This window comes from Grus americana, chromosome 6 (genome assembly GCF_028858705.1).
Source record: "Grus americana isolate bGruAme1 chromosome 6, bGruAme1.mat, whole genome shotgun sequence".
Lineage (NCBI taxonomy): Eukaryota > Metazoa > Chordata > Aves > Gruiformes > Gruidae > Grus > Grus americana.
Window position 1 is genome coordinate 42548090 of NC_072857.1, and position 17163 is coordinate 42565252.

General features: G+C 54.2%; 1 protein-coding gene across 2 annotated transcripts in view; it reads left to right on the forward strand.

The window, feature by feature from the left end:
* Positions 1-16179, forward strand: part of LOC129208243 (aryl hydrocarbon receptor-like) — a 29694-nt gene extending 13515 nt beyond the window's left edge. For both annotated transcript variants that reach the window (XM_054830616.1, XM_054830617.1), the window contains exons 3-10: positions 5298-5416; positions 8823-8912; positions 9889-10003; positions 10484-10626; positions 10766-10956; positions 11344-11453; positions 11796-11937; positions 12381-16179. In XM_054830616.1, the coding sequence (XP_054686591.1) occupies positions 5298-5416; positions 8823-8912; positions 9889-10003; positions 10484-10626; positions 10766-10956; positions 11344-11453; positions 11796-11937; positions 12381-14229 (2759 nt within the window). In that variant the 3' untranslated portion in view covers positions 14230-16179. The remainder of the gene's footprint in view (positions 1-5297; positions 5417-8822; positions 8913-9888; positions 10004-10483; positions 10627-10765; positions 10957-11343; positions 11454-11795; positions 11938-12380) is intronic.
* Positions 16180-17163: the final 984 nt, after the last annotated feature.

Below are 17163 nucleotides of genomic sequence, written 5' to 3' on the forward strand. Positions count from 1 at the left end.
CCCTGGCTTCCTTTTAAATGAAAGCCTTCCAGTTTTTGGGATCACACCAGCAGCAGGATCCCTCCTTCAGCGCTCTGCCTGGTGTAGGGGTTCAGGACAGAGCTGGATTTCCTTACCCTCCTCTTCAATATTGCACAATGATAGGCTGTATCCCAGCACTTTGAAAATATAAATTGCTTCAGCAAATGTCTGGAATTTGTCTAGTAACTGCAGATTGCTTTTTGTCATGCTCTTTCATCTTTTATTAATTACCATTAATTCTCAAAGATGTGCAGCAGGACACTGAAAAAGCTGGGCACAAACAATAAATATGCATCACCCTTTTATTTATAGTTATTTCTTTTGGCTGTGGATGTGCTAGAGCTTGTATACGTCTTGGACCTCTTTCTTTTTAATCCCATTAACTTCATGGCCTCAGCTGCTTGGTGTGGAAATGAGTCTCAACATGTAGTGGTCCCTTACAACAAGTACCTTAAGCACGGGGGAAATTAGCTTTCAATGTGGCTTGGCAGCTGCATTCTCCTGCCTTGCAGCAGACAGGGATCTCCTCTTGCCATCAACTGCATTCAGGGCATCTCAGCCACAGCCCCTTGGAGACATGCCTGCAGCAGGCTGAGGGGCCCGGGGCTCTCGGTGGGATGCTGAGGGGTGGCATCTCCCCATCACGTAGCCTGCTCTGCTGGGGTGAAGAACCCTTGGCTGTTGGTCCTCCCTGCTCCTGGTAATGCTGGCTCCAGGTAGCCGCAGGCTCTGCTCTGGAGGGGAAGGAGGCTCCAGGCTGCCACCCGGTGTCATTGGGAGATGGAGCCAGCAGTGCCTGTCATGGGGTGAGTATCCTGCAAGTTGTTCCTGGTGACTGTGGATTTATGTGCTGGTGAAATTCCCCAGAGACTAATAACTTGTCTCTAGCAGATTGGGGATGTTTCAGGAGTGATCCCTCCCTCCCATCAGGTTACCAGTGTTGCAGATGGGCTGGCAGTTTTTTCCTACACTTTGATTAAAAGATTTTTTTTCCTTTCCAAGTCAAAAAGTGACTGGGAATAGCCTCTGGTGGTTACATGGCCTGGAGTCATCTATCTGGATGTGATCAGGCATCTCTTGGGATTCCTTCCAGCCCCTGTGGTTCTTGGCAATTCGAGTGAGGATGAGTTCAGAGACCTGTTTGGAGGGGGAGAGTCACAGGGACACTTTGCTCCTGACTTGTTGGTTGAGAAGGATGCCCAGTCATGACATGTTTGAACATGAAGAGGGTCACCACTTGAAAATGGGTATGGGAGGTTTCCAGAGCATCTAGACTGCTGAAGAATGGCTGTGGCTTCTGAAAGCAGCCTCAGCCCTGCCAGTCTGCTGGATGCTCACTCCACCACTGGCCATCCCCAGCAGGGTGGGATGCCACAAGCCTAAGTTGCAGGTGTTGAAGTGATGATGACAGCAAGGGGAGCTCAGCTCACACATTCCTGGATTCTTTTGGTGGGAGAGCGCCATGCATTTTGCTTCATGCACTGGCCTCAGCATCTCCTTGGCCTCTGGCCATGGATAGTGAAGACTGGGCTGGATGTGAACACCAGCTGCTCTACACCACCAGCATTTAGAAGCACCAGTTACAATCCATGCCCTGCAGTTAGGACCTTGCAACCCCAGTGTGGTGATGCTTGGTGGCAAAGCAGTTGGAGACAGCATCTCTTTTGGTTTCCTACCCTCTCTCTGAGCTCCAGGCTTTCTCCCCAAGCCAGGTCATCATGGTGTGTCCTATGGGAGACAGATTCTGCAGGATTTTCTAGCTCAGCTGTGCAGAAATGGACTTTTCTGTGAGAGTAGAAGTGAGCATCTTTGGGAGATTAAAAGCCTCTTACTAAGATTGGTGGGAGAGTTGGAAGAAATAATTTTGCTGGAAAGCGCAAAATGAACAAGTAGGGGTTTTCCATTGGATTCTGTAAGCCCACGGCAGCTCTCTCTAGCTTGTTGCAGATCTCCCTGCAGGTGCTGCTGGTGGACACTGGGAGAGAGCTGGAGACCATGTGTTCTCGGGATGTGCATCATCTCAAAACGCCTTCTGCCCTTTTGGAGCTTTGTTTTGGAAGAACTTGGTTTCTTTTTGAATTTCCCTGCCAGCTTGCCTCATTTCAATGCTTTAGAGAGGAGTCAGCCCTTCAGAAGAATTAAAATTTTAAAAAATAATCAATGTTTCATTTTGAAACTATTCCATCATGTGCAAATTGAAGCCATACCCATGGTCCAGATTGGCTTTGGATGTTTTTCCTTTGGGATCGCTTGGCAGTTGTGCTTTTTGCTTGGTGGCTGCCTCAAACCTGCCTCTTGAAACTCCCGTGGGTGTGACTTTTCTTGACTGATGAGCAAACCGAGCACAGGGACTGCTTTCCTGGCGTCAAACCTCCTCTTTCCCAGAGATCTCTCTTCCCCTGGCTCTGGCTGATCCACTTCTTGCTGATTTGGGAATTGTCTGTGCAGAGGTTCATCCCCAGCAGAAATGGGATTGGGAGCTTCTCTGTGACATGGGCTAAACTGACCGATGGGGGACATGCCGTGGGAATTGCCCACAAGCTGGGGTTTCCTCAAGCGAGCGGGGAGGATGCAGGGTGGAAAAGAGCAGAAGATGCGACCGCTGCCTGAGCATCTCCAAGGAGCACTCAAGCTTTGGGGGAGGCTGATGTAGCCCAGTTGTATCAGCAATAGAGATCAAGGCTAATTCTGCTTCATGGGCTCAGCATCCTCTTCACTTTGAATTAAAACCTGTGTGACTGCACCAGACAACGTGGCTGCTCTGTGTTACCTTATGCAAGACCTTCAGCTGATTATCTTTAACCACATGCCTGGTTGCTGAAAACCAGGTGGGTTCTTGTTGCTCAGGCTCCACATGTGGTGGGTTGACCCTGGCTGGAGGCCAGGTGCCCACCAGAGCTGCTCTCTCACTCCCCTCATTCACTAAACAGGGGAGAAAAGGCATAACAAAATGCTTGCAGGTCGAGATAAGGACAGGGAGAGATTACTCACTAATTATCGTCATGAGCAAAACAGACCAAACTTAGAGAGGGAATTCATCTAATTTATTACTAGGCAAAACAGAGTAGAGGAATGAGAAATAAAATCAACTCTTAAAACACCTCCCCCCACCCCTCCCATCTTCCCGGGCTCAACTTCACTCCCGGCTTCAACCTTCCCCCCCCCTCAGCGGCACAGGGGGACGGGGAGTGGGGGTTACGGTCAGTTCATCACACATTGTTTCTGCTGCTGCTTCATCCTCAGGGGGAGGACTCCTCTCATCGCTCCCCTGCTCCAGCATGGAGTCCCTCTCACGGGGTGCAGACCTTCAGGAGCAAACTGCTCCAGCGTGGGGTCCCCCACGGGGCCACAAGTCCTGCCAGCAAACCTGCTCTGGCGTGGGCTCCCCTCTTCACGGGTCCACCGGTCCGGCCTGGAACTTGCTCCAGCGTGGGCTTCCCACGGGCCACAGCCTCCTTCAGGTGCCTCCACCTGCTCTGGCATGGGGTCCTCCACGGGCTGCAGGTGGAATCTCTACACCCCCTCATCCTTCCTCCATGGGCTGCAGGGGGACAGCCTGCTTCACCATGGTCTTCACCACGGGCTGCAGGGGGATCTCTGCTCCGGTGCCTGGAGCTCCTCCTCCCCCTCCATCTTCACTGACCTTGGTGTCTGCAGAGTTTCTTACATCTTCTCACTCCTCTCTCCGGCTGCAAAAGCTCTCTCTCTAAGTGGTTTTTCTTCTTAAATATGTTATCACAGAGGCGCTGATTGGCTTGGCCTAGGCCAGCGGCGGGCCCGTCTTAGACCTGACTGGCATTGGCTCTGTCAGACACAGGGGGAGCTTCTAGCAGCTTCTCACAGAACCCACCCCTGTAGCCCCCCCGCTACCAAAACCTTGCCACACAAACCCAACACAAGAGCTGAGCAATGTTTTGACCTGAAACTGTTTTTTTTAATACAAAAATGTGGTTCTGTCAGGGAAAATGCTTTCGCATATTGATGGTTTGATGAAAAGCAAATTGTCTTATATCAGCAGTTTTAGATAAAACTTTTTTTAGGTTTGGAATTATTTTGGCTTTGAACTCGGTGCTACTGGTGGGGGGTGGGAATTACAAACCTTTAAAACCTTTCAATGGTGAGGTGAGAGCTTCTGCCATGGAGAAAACTAAATGTGTGGTCGTAGTTGGGATGGTTTGGGGTTTTTCCTCATTTCCTACCGCTCCATCAGATTAGGAAGACCTTTTCCCTTTGGATCCAGCCCAGGTCATGCAGTGTCGTCAGAACCCCAGGGCTCAGATGGGGCAGGGTGATGCTCTGCCGGGGTGTGATGAGCCCTGCCTGACCCCAGGATGCTGTAGGAGCTCCCAGTGGTGGCAGAGGTGGGGTGGTTCCTACATGGGGGCTGCTTTGAAGTTTTCCTGTGGGTTTTTGGTCAAGTTGACAAAAAACCTGCCTTGAAAATTGTCCTTTAGTTGGAAGCTGAATTTGGACTGAGTTTTTCAAGGATAATTCCCCAGCAGATGAAGTACTGCTCTGGGGATGTCCCTGGGAGCCACTATCCTCATTCCTGTTCCCTGAACAACCAGTTTTCTGTGTCCCATGATGCTTGAGGTCCTGCAACCAGAGCAGGAGGTTTCACATTGGCTGCACCCATGGGTGTTGCCTTGAAGGCATCTAGCAAGGAAGCATGAAGCAGAGTGTGAATCAGCCTGGGGAGGTCATGGCAGCGAGTCCCAGGAGTAGAGAGGTGCTTTGGTGTCTCACTGGGAGTGCCATGGCTACCAACCCTCTGATCTGCTTCCGAGCAGCCAAAAGTGGGAGGAAAAACTATGGGTGTTTTGATGGCATCTCAGATGGTTTGGGAAGGTTTACCACCATCTCTTGTTAGCCCTGAAGGGCGGGAAAGCAGACACTGGGGTAGCTTGAAGCCAATTCCAGCTCTACCAGGCCCTAACCTGAAGACTTCTCGCTGTGTTGGGTGATGTTTCCTAGCCTGGGCAGCCCAGAAGCACTCACCTCCGCTCTATCCTTTGCATCTCTGCCTCAGACCTTGGCAGAAGTGAGGCTTCCCAGAAACAGGACCAAGCAGGGGAAATAATCTCCTGGAGGAAGCGTTGGGCAAGTTGGGCATGGCTCTGCTCCAGCTACCACTGGTCTCATCTTCCTCTGAGCTGGGTTGATGTGCATCGGGTAGTGTAGTGCAGCCATGTACGAGCAGCACTGGGGTGGGGAGAAGGAAGGAGAGGCTCCTGGCTTGCCCATTCCACACTGATTTCTTGCCCTCTCGCTCCCAGCCACAGCTATGAACGTTGATGACCGCATGCTGGATCAGCCCAGAGCCCCAGGAGGGGACGGACAGACAGACCTGCAGGTCAACAGGGAGCTGTTTCCTGAGGGGGAACTGCTGCTCCAGGTATTGTGCTGTAGCTTGGTCATTTGGGATCTTCCCTCGGGTCCTGCCATCCGCCGGGCACGACGGCTGGTCTCTGTCTGCTGAACCATACAGCAGCTATGGAGCATGGGGTCCCACCTGTGGCTAGACCATGAGCTGCATCCGTGAACAGAGCAGGGCTTGGGGCGGTGGGTTGTACCCTTCTCGCAAAGGCATCAGGTGATGTCTGCGCCTGTAGCTTGCATGCATTAGCTGTCGCTGAGCCCAAACCTGGTGTTTTTCCTGTGGCTCGTGGACCCAATGTGCACAAGTTTGTAAATCCCGACCGGGAGGGCGCAGGGGTGTCCTACAGTAGTGTAGGGAATGGTCCCTGGTTATAGTCTCCTGAGATGGTGGGTTCCTTGTGCGTGCCCAGAGGACAGTGGTGATAGCTGCAGGATAAAACATCTGCTAGGGATGGGTTGCCCTACCTGGGGCATTGCATGAGGTCCCTAGCATGGGTTCACAGCCTGCCTGGGATGGAAACAGCCCAGGTTCAGTTTGAAGGTTGAAGGGGAGAAAAGCAGGGAAGATGGATCTGGAGACAGTGGTGGACAAACTCAAAAGCTTTGCTTTGTAGAAAGGCCAGTATGTGTCTCCTGAAACAGCTCTCTCTGGATTTTGGAGAACAAGGAGCTGGTGAATCAGCTGGCCGGGATGCTGTCTGCTTGGGCTGCAATTTATAGATGTAAGCTGGAAGGAAATAGGATAGAAAGGGCTGATGGAAAGGCTGGTTGCCGAATAAGCACCTGGGTATCTCAACTTAAAACATGCTGCTCCTTGGGGCTGCAGGGCAAGTCTATGCAAGACCTTTAATCGTTCCATGGCTGTATTCCTGATACCGCATGTGTCTGTGCTTTCCGGGCCTTGAGCCCTCTTCTCCCTTCTTCCACCTCTCCAAAGGAAAGCCGATGGCTGCTTGGCTGTCTTTAAAGTCTGACTTTGGTGTCTTCAACCTTGCTCCTGCACAGCTGTTGTGGAGAGGCAGGCAGGTGTGAGCACCCTTGTGAGCAGAGCCCCAGCAGGAGCCCCCATGGGGGATTTTGCTGAGGGGGTGACTCCTGGAAGCCCATCATGACTTCTGGCAGTGAAACCACATAGTCTCCCATGTGGACTTTGCTCCCAGGAGTGGTCTCAGCTGACTGCAAGTGTGATGGTCACGAAGGAACAACTGGAATAATGCAATAGCCAGGGGGGAGCCTGTGGTTGCCCCAGTCCTGTGATGGAGCTGCTCCCAAGTGCTCACTGGGGATTTGGGCTGGACCATGTGATGGCAATTTGTTGAGCCACCAGAGCATTGGCATCCTTGGGTGATTGAAGGCATCTGGAGAGCTTATGAGGTGTTAATGTGACAGAAATCCCCCAGCTGAGCTGCCTGATGGTTTTTCCCCCTCAAAGTGCATTTTAATTGGATACTGTAATTTGTAGAAAACTCTGACTCAGGGCCCCTTGGGGGGCTGCAGCACACAAAGGACAGGGACTGGTCCCGCTGCAAGCTGGATCTGTACGGTATCGAACAACATACTCGATCCAGCAGCTTCTCGAATAATACAAATGACTAAAAAAAGCCATCCCAGACAAGTTTGAGTGTTGCTGTAAATGGGCAAATGCATGAGCTCCTTTTTGCGTGGGGGAAGAGGGTGGCCAGACCCTTCTGTCCAGCCTGGTCTCAAGCAAACAGCACATCCCCATGGTCCCCTCCAGGGGTGGCTCAGGGTGGCCGAGCTGGGCAGTGAGGGCAGAGTCCATAACTGTCATGTCAGGTCCTGGCCTGATGCTTATGAGATCTGCTGAGACTTCTGCCCACATCCTGATTAAATGCAGACTTCCACTTAAGGTTTTCTTTTCCTAATTTGTCTCCTTTTCACTAATAAATTAAATATATCACAGACAAGTGCAGTACTTTCCTTTTGGAGGAAATCAGCCTGAAATGGTTACCAGATATCTCTGGATCTTCATCTTGCCTCTTTTTTTGGGTATTCTCTTGATGCATGAGCTCCACTCCTTCCATCCCAGCCATGATCTCCCATAGTTTTGGAATAGTTTCTCTAATTTGGTGTGAGTTTGGCCTTTTTCAGGCAAGGAGCTACCAGTTGGGTATGTATTTAATCTCAGGCCATGCGTATGTAATTGCAGAGTGCAAGGCGAGAAGTGAAGTTGGCAGATGGTATGAGCACAAAGATTTTTTTTTTTAATAGAGATTGGGGGGGTTTTGTGTTTAAAGCCTTATCTTCTGTCATCTAGAATGTAGGCAAGAGGAGAGTAACTTTCCCAGTGTGGTATCTCATAGTGGCAGTTCAATGCCAGGACGTGTTTGAGGGTCTTCAAGAGCAATGAGGCCTCTTGAGGACAATAAGAAAGGGGTTGTGGTCCTGCATCATCACAGGTGAGAGCAGGATGCTGCTGCATCCTCGACAATGGGGCAAACAATCTGCATGCTTATAAGAACCATGTCAGATGTCACAGATGTGATTGTTGGGGCCTTCACAAATCTGGGATCTGAGTTTCCAGATTTTTCTGCTTCTTTTGTTTTCCAAGAGAGTGTTAGTTTTAGTTGCGTTACCATCCCTGAATGATAGGAGTGACTGGATGTGGTCTGTCTTCAGGTACTTTGTGATGAGTTGTTCACATGCCCTTGGAGCTGAGAGCAGGAGTCCGAGGGACAGCAATGTTCCTCGGGTGCTAAGGACTAAAAGGCAGGTTTTCAGGGGGTAATTGGAGAAAGTGTGGGGAGAAGACAGGCAGAAATGCAGAAATAAGCTTGTATAACCTCCTAACTGTAAAATTCAGAGTGAGGAACGAGGCCCAAAGTGCCTTTGGAGGTCATCCTTAAAATGAACGAGTGGATAAATAGGTCAGTGACTGACTGCAGTGTGGTTACTATTTCTGAAGGCTTCATTATGCTTGAACTGATGGTAGGCTTCTCCTGGAGTCACCAGGCTCCTGCCTGGCTCAGGGCAGTTGTCCTTCCGTCTGCACTGCCTGTTCTTGAGGTTGTAGGCAGGTTTGTTGGAGACAATCAGAGCCCCAGAAAAATATACCTATACCCTGGTACAGCTGGAGAGGAGGTGACTAACTCTAGGTCCTCTATGAAATGTTTCCTTAGCTGGTCCCTCCTGATGGTGAGAGTGCTTCAATGATGGGTTTAGAAAAAGTGGTCAGTCCACCTTTGATTGCTAACACTGAGGGGAAAAATAAAAACCACCAAACCCCAACTAACCAGGATTAAGTCTTGCATGGTCACAAGGTGCTTTCATTTTTGTGGGTTCCTTGTTGATGAAGGTCCCTTCCTGTCCCCAAATGCTTAAGCAACACCTCGAGAAGTTCATCTTTCAGCAGCTGGATTGAAGCTATGGAGAGTAACTCTGGACTGAACTTACGCTTTCAGGCACTCAATGGATTTGTCATCGCCGTGACTGGAGATGGCTACATCTTCTACATCTCCCCGACTGTGCAGGACTACCTGGGCTTTCATCAGGTGGGTACTGATATTTCCTGGCTGTAAGCAGACGGGTGCAGCCCAGGCCTGGGAAGGAGATACTGATAGCCATGCCAGGGCTTTCTTCTCCCCTCCCAGCTCCCTTGGGTTGTTTTTGATGTACATTTTCAAATGAGTCACGTTCTTTGGGGGCTGTAAAGTCAGCAGGCGTGCTTGTGACTTAGTAGGAACAGATGCAAGCTGAGCAATGGCAGGCTCTGTATCCTCTTGTCTTTGTGTCAGAGGGGTGTGAGATTTTTCTTGTATCGTGTTGCTGGGCACGAATGCTCTCACTTAGAGGGCTGAGGGTATCTCGCTGGTGAGCAGTGCCCTGCAATACTGTGGGTTACACGAGATGCTGAGGAAAAGCAGGTTTCTCCCCATATCCACCCTGTTACCTCTGATTCCCTCAACGTCCAGCTCCTTTGGCCAAAGGACTGAGTCAGCAGGAGTGCCGTGATGCTACCAAACCCACTTTGTTCCATGGGTTCCTGGTGCACCTGCAGAGAGACCGGTGTGTCCTCTTCTCTGTCCTCTCTTTGCACCCTTTCCCAGCTCACTGTAGAAAGATCCTCATGGGCTGATGCCCCAAGTCAAAACAACTGTCAGAGGCAGGGAGCGGTCTTCTCGAAGTACCTGTGTGTCTGGTTAAGCAGGAGGTTCCCCTCTGGCATGTTTCTGAGGGCAGGGACGTGGCAGTCGGTGGCCTGAGCTGCCTGTGGGCTTGGCAGGGCCACGCTGACCACCATGGCATGCAGGACCAGGGTGGGAGAGCTGGGTCCAAGGCATGGACCTCCCTAGGAGGAGGTGGCTGTGTTGGGAGGCACACAAAGCTGGTCGTGTTTTCCTTTCTTCACACTCAACCACTGCACTTTTAGTACCCACAAAGGAAAGCCTCCTGCAGTGTCCTCCTCCTCCAGACGCCTCTGCCAGGCTGGGCAGGAGTTGATTGTTCTTTTCCCTTGTGTCGTTCCAGTCGGATCTCATCTACCAGAGCGTGTACGAGCTGATCCATACAGACGACCGAGCCACCTTCCACTGCCAGCTGCACGGGGACCCGGTGTCCGGCAGCACCCAGCACACTGCCGACGGTGAGTGCCGGGGACCAGCCAGCCACCTCTGCGTGGCCACCCCATGTCAGAAAACCCTCCTGGTGGCATTTGTGGCCACCAAACACAGCCCTGTTCTGAGGAGCATCCCGCAGCCTCCCCCCGGGACTCGCAGTCATCCCAGAGGTTGGCACAGCCGCTTGTCACCCAAAGCAGCCAACAGCAATGACCTGCTGTCTTTACTCGTGCTGGAGGGATGGGGACACTTCCTAAGCCTTTTTAGTTTTCACCTATTTATTTCGATGCGAGCGGGGCTTGTTGCCTTGCCTCGGAGGCAAGTTGAGCTTGCAGGGACCAGAAACTACTGTGAACTGGTACTTTCCCATGGCAAGGTCCTACCCCTTCTGTGAAGATCCCAGGTTCACTTGAGCAGCAGAGTCTCTACCAGGAGCAGGTCTGCAAGGCCATGGGTTCCAGGTGCGCAGTTTGGAAAGCTTTGTGGTGTTCCCTTTGGTTTCCCAGCCCTTCTTGGTGACCAGGCACTGCCGGCTGGATGCAGTGCCGCGTCCAGCCCCCAGCCTCTCTGCCCCGAGAAGCCATCCTTCGCGGAGAGGAGCTTCACCTGCCGCTTCCGCTGCTTGCTGGATAACTCCTCGGGATTTCTGGTAACGCAGCCCCACGCCGGGACACCCCTCCACCCCCAGCGTGTTCCCTAGGGATCGCTCGTGTCCCATCGGGGTGGGAGCACTGCCAGTTCCCATCACCCTCTTTGCTTCGCACCCACATTTTCTAATTCCCTCTAAGGCCTTGAACTTCCGCGGCCGCTTGAAATTCCTTCTTGGGCAGCAGAAGGCGGCATCGGATGGGTCCCCGCTTGCGCTCTTTGCCATTGCAACTCCCCTCCAGTCACTCTCCATCCTGGAGCTTCGGACCAAGACGCTGATCTTCCAGACAAAGCACAAGCTGGACTTCACTCCCATGGCCTGTGATTCCTGGTATGGCTTCTCACACCTTCCCCGTGGCAAAATCAGTGGTTGCAGGTGCTGGACAGAAAGCCAGCCCTTAGGAGCACGTCACTTCTCACCCAACTCCTGTGGCAAGATGTCTGATGCTTTTGTCCATCCCCCGCTGGGCATTTCTACAGCCCAGTAACATGGGGAGCAGATTAACTGGGTGCCAGCGCTTCTTGGCTGCTGTGTTTTAGCCCCGCAAACCCAGCGTGGGATTTTGTGGAAGAGGGGATGCAGCTCAGCCCAGGGTGGAGAGTTGTACCACCCAAAGTGGGGGTCTCTGGTCAGGGGATCATGTCTGGCCGGTGAGGTGCAGTTGGGGGATCCCTCCCTTCATCCCGTGGTGTCACTGGGTTTCTGCGCTCTTTCCAGGGGGAAGGTTGTCCTGGGGTACACAGAAACGGAGCTGTGCAGGAAGGGGTCCGGGTACCAGTTTGTGCACGCGGCCGACATGATGTACTGCGCGGAGAACCACGTGAGAAGTGAGTGCTGGAGGGACCATCAGGGTGGGTGCGTTTGGGGGGCTCCTTGCAGCTCCCTGGCACAGCTCTAGCCATGCCAGTACTGTTGCTCCTTGGTGGCCCAAACATCCCAGGTCTGGAGCAGCTATGATAAAGGCTCTCCCCTCCGGAGCAACACCCGCTCGGGGAGCTGCAGGGGGACAGCACCGCACGTGCCATGGTGTGCTGGCCGCATCCTGCCTCTATCGCCCCTGTAGCGTGGGCATAAGGCGATGCTTGACATCATGGCATCTTGCCTGTGCCATTTGTCTGCCCCCGTGCAGTAACCGTGCCTGTGCTGCCTCTCTTCTCTCCCTGCCCCAGTGATGAAGACGGGGGAGAGCGGGCTGACGGTTTTCCGGCTGCTGACCAAGAAGGGCAGCTGGGTGTGGTTGCAGGCTAATGCCCGGCTGGTGTACAAAGGGGGCAAGCCCGACTGCATCATCGCCCGGCAGCGAGCCCTGTCGTGAGTATCGCTGGATTCCCTGGCTGCGTTCGCCTGCTCTCGGCACGGGTGGCCGTGGGGCTGCTCGGGGCAGGTGGAGGAAAAGGCGGGTGGGATGCGTGGTTGGCACTTTATGGCACGTGTCCTCCTGTGGCAGGGGTACGTGAGCGAAGTGGCTGTGAGAAGGTGCTTGCAGACATGCTTGCTCCTGCCTGGGGTGAGCCTTGGAGACGCAGCCCATCCCTGAGCCATGCAGACCCACCCCACGGGCTCCCCAGAGCCCCAGTTCTCCAGCAGCATTATCGTAGCCAGCCCAACCCAGCACATTTTTCTTTAAAAATGCCAGGGCAAGGCTCTGAGCTCCCATCTTGCTGTTGGGAGGGTGGTTTTGCCTGGTCCAGAGGGGATGCTCATGCTATTTCCATCTCTTTTTTTTTTTTTTTTTTTTTCCCTCCACCCTGAAGGAATGAAGAAGGGGAGGAACATCTGCGGAAGAGAAACCTGCAGCTGCCTTTTAGCTTTGCCACGGGGGAAGCAGTCCTATATGGGAATGACCTTCCTGAGTTCCTGGACTCCTTCCAGGCTAAGGAGGAGTTGCAGACACAAGCAAAATCCCACTCAAAGCAGCACTCAGTAGACCCCAACTCTCTTCTTGGGGCCATGATGAAGCAGGATGCATCCCTATACATCTCCCATGCTGATAATGTGCCTCAGTTCTTGCCAGATCTCATCGCTGAGCCTGATGGACTGAGCCAGCATGAGGAAGTCAGTGATGCCAAGGAGGACAGCGACTCCCTTCTGGTCATTTTTGAAACCCTCTTTGAGAAGAGCAAGGTGGACAGAAACATCTGCCAGACCCTCCAGAGCCTCAACGTGGACAACGCAGAGCTGCAGCGGTGGGAGGAGACTCTGCTTAGCTTGGGTGCAGGGGAGAAGCCTCCTGCTCAGGAGGTTGGAGAGAGGCTGGGCACCAAGGTGACATCCTGTGTGGAGCAGATGCTCCTCAGGGAGGATGCTGGGAAGAGCACGGACTTCCCATGCTGCAGCGCATCCCCCTGCAATGAGGAAGACAGTGCTGTGGCTCGTTTCCAGCACTGCTGGGCAGCTAATTCAGTGTTTCAAGCCCCACCACAGGCCCAGGCACCTGGTGCACAAGGCCAAGATGCTGCTGTCTCTCTAGTCTCCATTACATCTGAGGTCAGCTCTGCTCAACCAGACCAGCAGGTCCCATTTAACCCAGCTGGGCTGGTGGGCAGGACTGTTCTGGATGTCCCAGGCTCCAGCAGCAAGCCCTCTGTAGCACTTCAGCTGGCAAACCTGGGACAAGTGCTTCAAACAGAAGTTACCACCTCAGCTCCTGTAGATAACGCTGTTCCTGATGATCAGAGCCAGCCCGGGTGTGAGCTGGTGGGCTCAAGCTGCCCACCTTCACTGCATTCAAACGCACTAGTGACTCGGTGGCACGACGTCCTGGTCCAGGCAAACCCAGCCAATGCTTTGGGTCAGAGCACTTCTCCTGGAGGTTGCCCATCAGAAGCTTGGATGACCACAGCTCCAAAACAGCTGGAAGGAGCAGGGACACACCTGGAGTCACAAACTCTGGTGGCCAGCAGCCCTGAGAGCCCCCCCGGGGCTGGGCTGTGGGTGCTGCCCTCCCAACCTGCTCCTTGCCCTGCGCGGGGCTTGCATGAGTCCTTGTTCTCTGGGGCTGGGGACCTCCGCGATGAGGAGGCCGCTCTCCCTGCACAAGCATCAGCACCCTTAGGTGTCAGCCAACTGCCAGGGGATGGTGTCTTCCCCAAACAGCCCCCGATACTGCCCCCGGTGCCCAGTTTTTCTTGGGAAGGGGAGCAGGACAAGTGGTTCATGCAGCACCAGCCATGGCTCCTGCAGGCTGGGGCAACTCCTCAGAAATGTGGTGGGGCAGGTCCGGTGCAACACAGCGGACTCCTTCTGGGGTCCAACATGGGTCCCAGCACCCACCAGATGGACCAGATGTTGCTGCCTGAGTGCCAGTACAGAAATAACCTTTTTGGACATGAGAGCGCCTGCCTTAGAGATGCTTCTAAAGTGTCCCTTCCCCAGCAGCTGGGCACTTTGCCTTGCCCCAGTGAGAGCCACCCTGGAGCATCACGTTCCTCACCGGGCTCGGTTTTGAGGTGCTCAGCAGCTCTCCCTCCGAAGGTGGGTACAGGAGCGCTGCCCTCCTCCGAGCGGGGCCCTGGCTTCCCGTCAGCATCCTTTGCGGGTGGGCAGCAGCTCTGTGCCTGCGAGGTCCAGCTCAAGGTGAGGTGCGAGGGCTGCAGGACCTGAGGGAGCACCCGCTCAAACGGATGGAGCGAGGGGTGGTGCTGGGGGGATGCAGGCACAGCGTCGGTTGCGGGCAGCCTGTTTTGAAGCCTCACTGTGAACTAGGAGCCACGTTTTGAAAAGCCACCAGCAATTATGAGCTCTTCTGGCCAGACACACCCGCAAGTGGTGCCCCATGCTTCCTGGTTGCTCAGGATTTTGTCTCCCAGTGCCTGAAACGAGGTGCCCCTGCAGAGCTTTCAGTAGCCTAGGACAAAGTGGTTTGCATTTTGTCCATAAGAAGCCTTTTGGGGAGATGCAGCCCTGCCAGCAGGGAGGTTTGTCAGACTCTTGGGGTCAAGGAAATGACCCCCCCCGCTCTCCAGTCCATGCATTCCTGGCAACCTCTTGCAGACAGACCTGCTGGCCTGACAGGCACCACAGCACCAAACTGCTGTTTCTTGATGCAGCGTGGTCTCCTCACCACCTGTGTGTGGACCACCCTTGCCAGGTTGCTGTTTGGACCTGTGCATCATCTCCTCCTGTGCCTGAGCCCCTCTGCTCCTTGCTACCCCTATGCTCTCCATCTCCTCCCCTCCTCTTGAGCCCCTGGAGATCCAGTTCCTTTAGAAAAGGGAATGTCACCAAGCACTTTGAGAAGCTCAGCAGCATTTGAAGGGTCTTTCTGCAAGGTGGAGTTGGTGAGAGCAGAGGCACGTTGGGATTTTTGGCTCCTCAGCAGCTTTCCTGGGGAGTTTGGGAGAAGCGACCTTCCCTCGCAGCAGGGTGGGGAAGGTCCAGCCAAGTTCCCCTTGGGTTTGTCCCTGGCTCGTCCTTGTGTTCCTCTCCTGCACTCAGCAGTGCCACCAGACGGAGGAAGGACGGGGCTTACTCCTGCAGTTGCTCAGGATGGTGTGGTTTTGCCAAAGCAGTGAGAAAGGCAGGAAGGGATGCAGTGACTGCCGTCTGCCCCTCCACACCAACTTTGTGCCCCTCAAACTGCTGTCCTGGAGAGCAGCCCACTTTGTTGAATTCCTTTTCTTTTGTATTTTTTAACTTAAGATGCGAATTAGTTGGTTTGGGTTTTTTGTTTTTTATTTCCACCACAGGGCAAATTCTCCCACATCTGTCAGGGAAAACCCACCAAAAAAGTAAGGGGGGGGTGGGGTAAGGTGGTTTGGTTCAAGCTATACAAGCCAGGTTGGTCAAAGATGTGGGAGAGGTTGGGGACCTCCACATCTTCCCCCTTCTTGCACCCATCCCCCTGAGCATCATGCCTGCCCCTCACACCAGCGTGTACTGCTTGCCAAGTGAGTAAAATCAGGTAATTAGCGCAGGGCTAGCCCAGCAGCAAGCCTGCATGTGTCCTGGGGGGGTGGCCTCATCTCCCTGGGTCTCTGCCACCATGCCCGGCTTTGCCTCGCTGTGCTGGGGCTCCGGGGGCCGCTCACAGGGCGAGCTGGGCGTCGGGAGGGGTTGAGCTCCTGGCTGCAGGCTGGGAGCAGAGCGATGCTGGAAATGTGTCGGACCCCTCCGGAGTGGCCTGGAGAAGCAGCCGGGACAGGGCAAGGAGCTGACTGGCCGTGATATGGAGCCTTACGGCTCAGCGTGAGCCCGAAAGCAGTGGGATGGACTCGTTATTGTCCCAGCAGCTGTAAGATGATGTGAAACTGCGCAGCCCCAGCTGGGGGGGGCTGAGGGCTCCTGGTCCTGCAAGAGGTGCCCTTGGGGAGGGGGCACCCTGCCAGGCTCTGCTGGTTGGGGCTGAGACAGACCCCTGGTGCTCTGTTACTTGTGATTACCTCTTTGTATGTTGTGTATGTGCATCTAACGTCTATTTTCATGGCAGTGTCTCATTTTACGCTTTGTGATGTCTTTGTATTGCTGTTGGCAGACAGATGGTGCTGGGGATAAAAAGATGTCCTGAAACTCACCCCCTGCATTTGGTTACGTATTAAAAGGCAATTTGCTTTGTATAGTGGTGGTGGTTTGTTTTGACCTGAAACAGCATCTCCATTTCCCTCTTGACTGAGCAGGTTTTTGAAGAAGCCTCCTTTCAGCTTAGCCCCTGGTCCCAGCTCTCTGGGCTGAAGGAGCGCACTCCTGGCTCACCCCCTCTTCCCGCACCGGGCGAGGCGTGGGGCTGGGGACACAGAGCTTTGCCCTGTTCGGGGTAATTTTGGGGAGGAATGCAGCCTGTGGACACCCTCTGAGGTTGCAGGCAATGGAAACATGCTGCCCTGTGTGTGCTCTGACCTTGCTGGGTGCCTGGCCCCGTTGCTGGGTGGGACTCGGTGGAGCATGGTGGAGGAACAGAGCTGGGGGGGACCACGGCTGGGGCATTGCACGACCCCCTGCCTCCTGTGAGTGTGCGGGTGTGTGTGCCCAGCCCAGGGTGGGGGTGCAACCCGCTTGTTCTCACTGTCCCCAGCCACTATGGGTGTGCACAGCAGGGGTGTGACACGGTCCTGCTGTTGCACCCCGTCTGCCCTGTGCAGTGGAAGGATTGCAGACACGGTCACACTGTGACGCTCGCATGCATGCACACCTTCCTGGTGTTGCTGCCACACGCATGTGTGCACAGGCTCACACAAATGGACACACGCCCTGATGCAGACACACGCACCCTCACAGTGGCATGTGCGTGCAGCCACGCACCGACAGGCATCCTGGGGTGTGACATGGCTGCGGTGACACAAGTGCTCACACCCATCATAGCCACGCGGGTGGTGGGGCTCACTGCCCCATTTCCTCCCCCCATCCCCCAGCCATCCCCCCCGCTTCCCCCCTCACCTCCCAATCCCCCTTCAGCCCCCACTCATCCCCACCTGCCCACCAGTGCCCCCACATCCCCCCTTCCCCCATCCACCTATCGTCCCCCCAGTCCTTCCCCCCCCACATCCCCCTTTACTCCTATCCTCCTATCCTCCTATCGTCCCCCCACATCTCCCCCCTTGC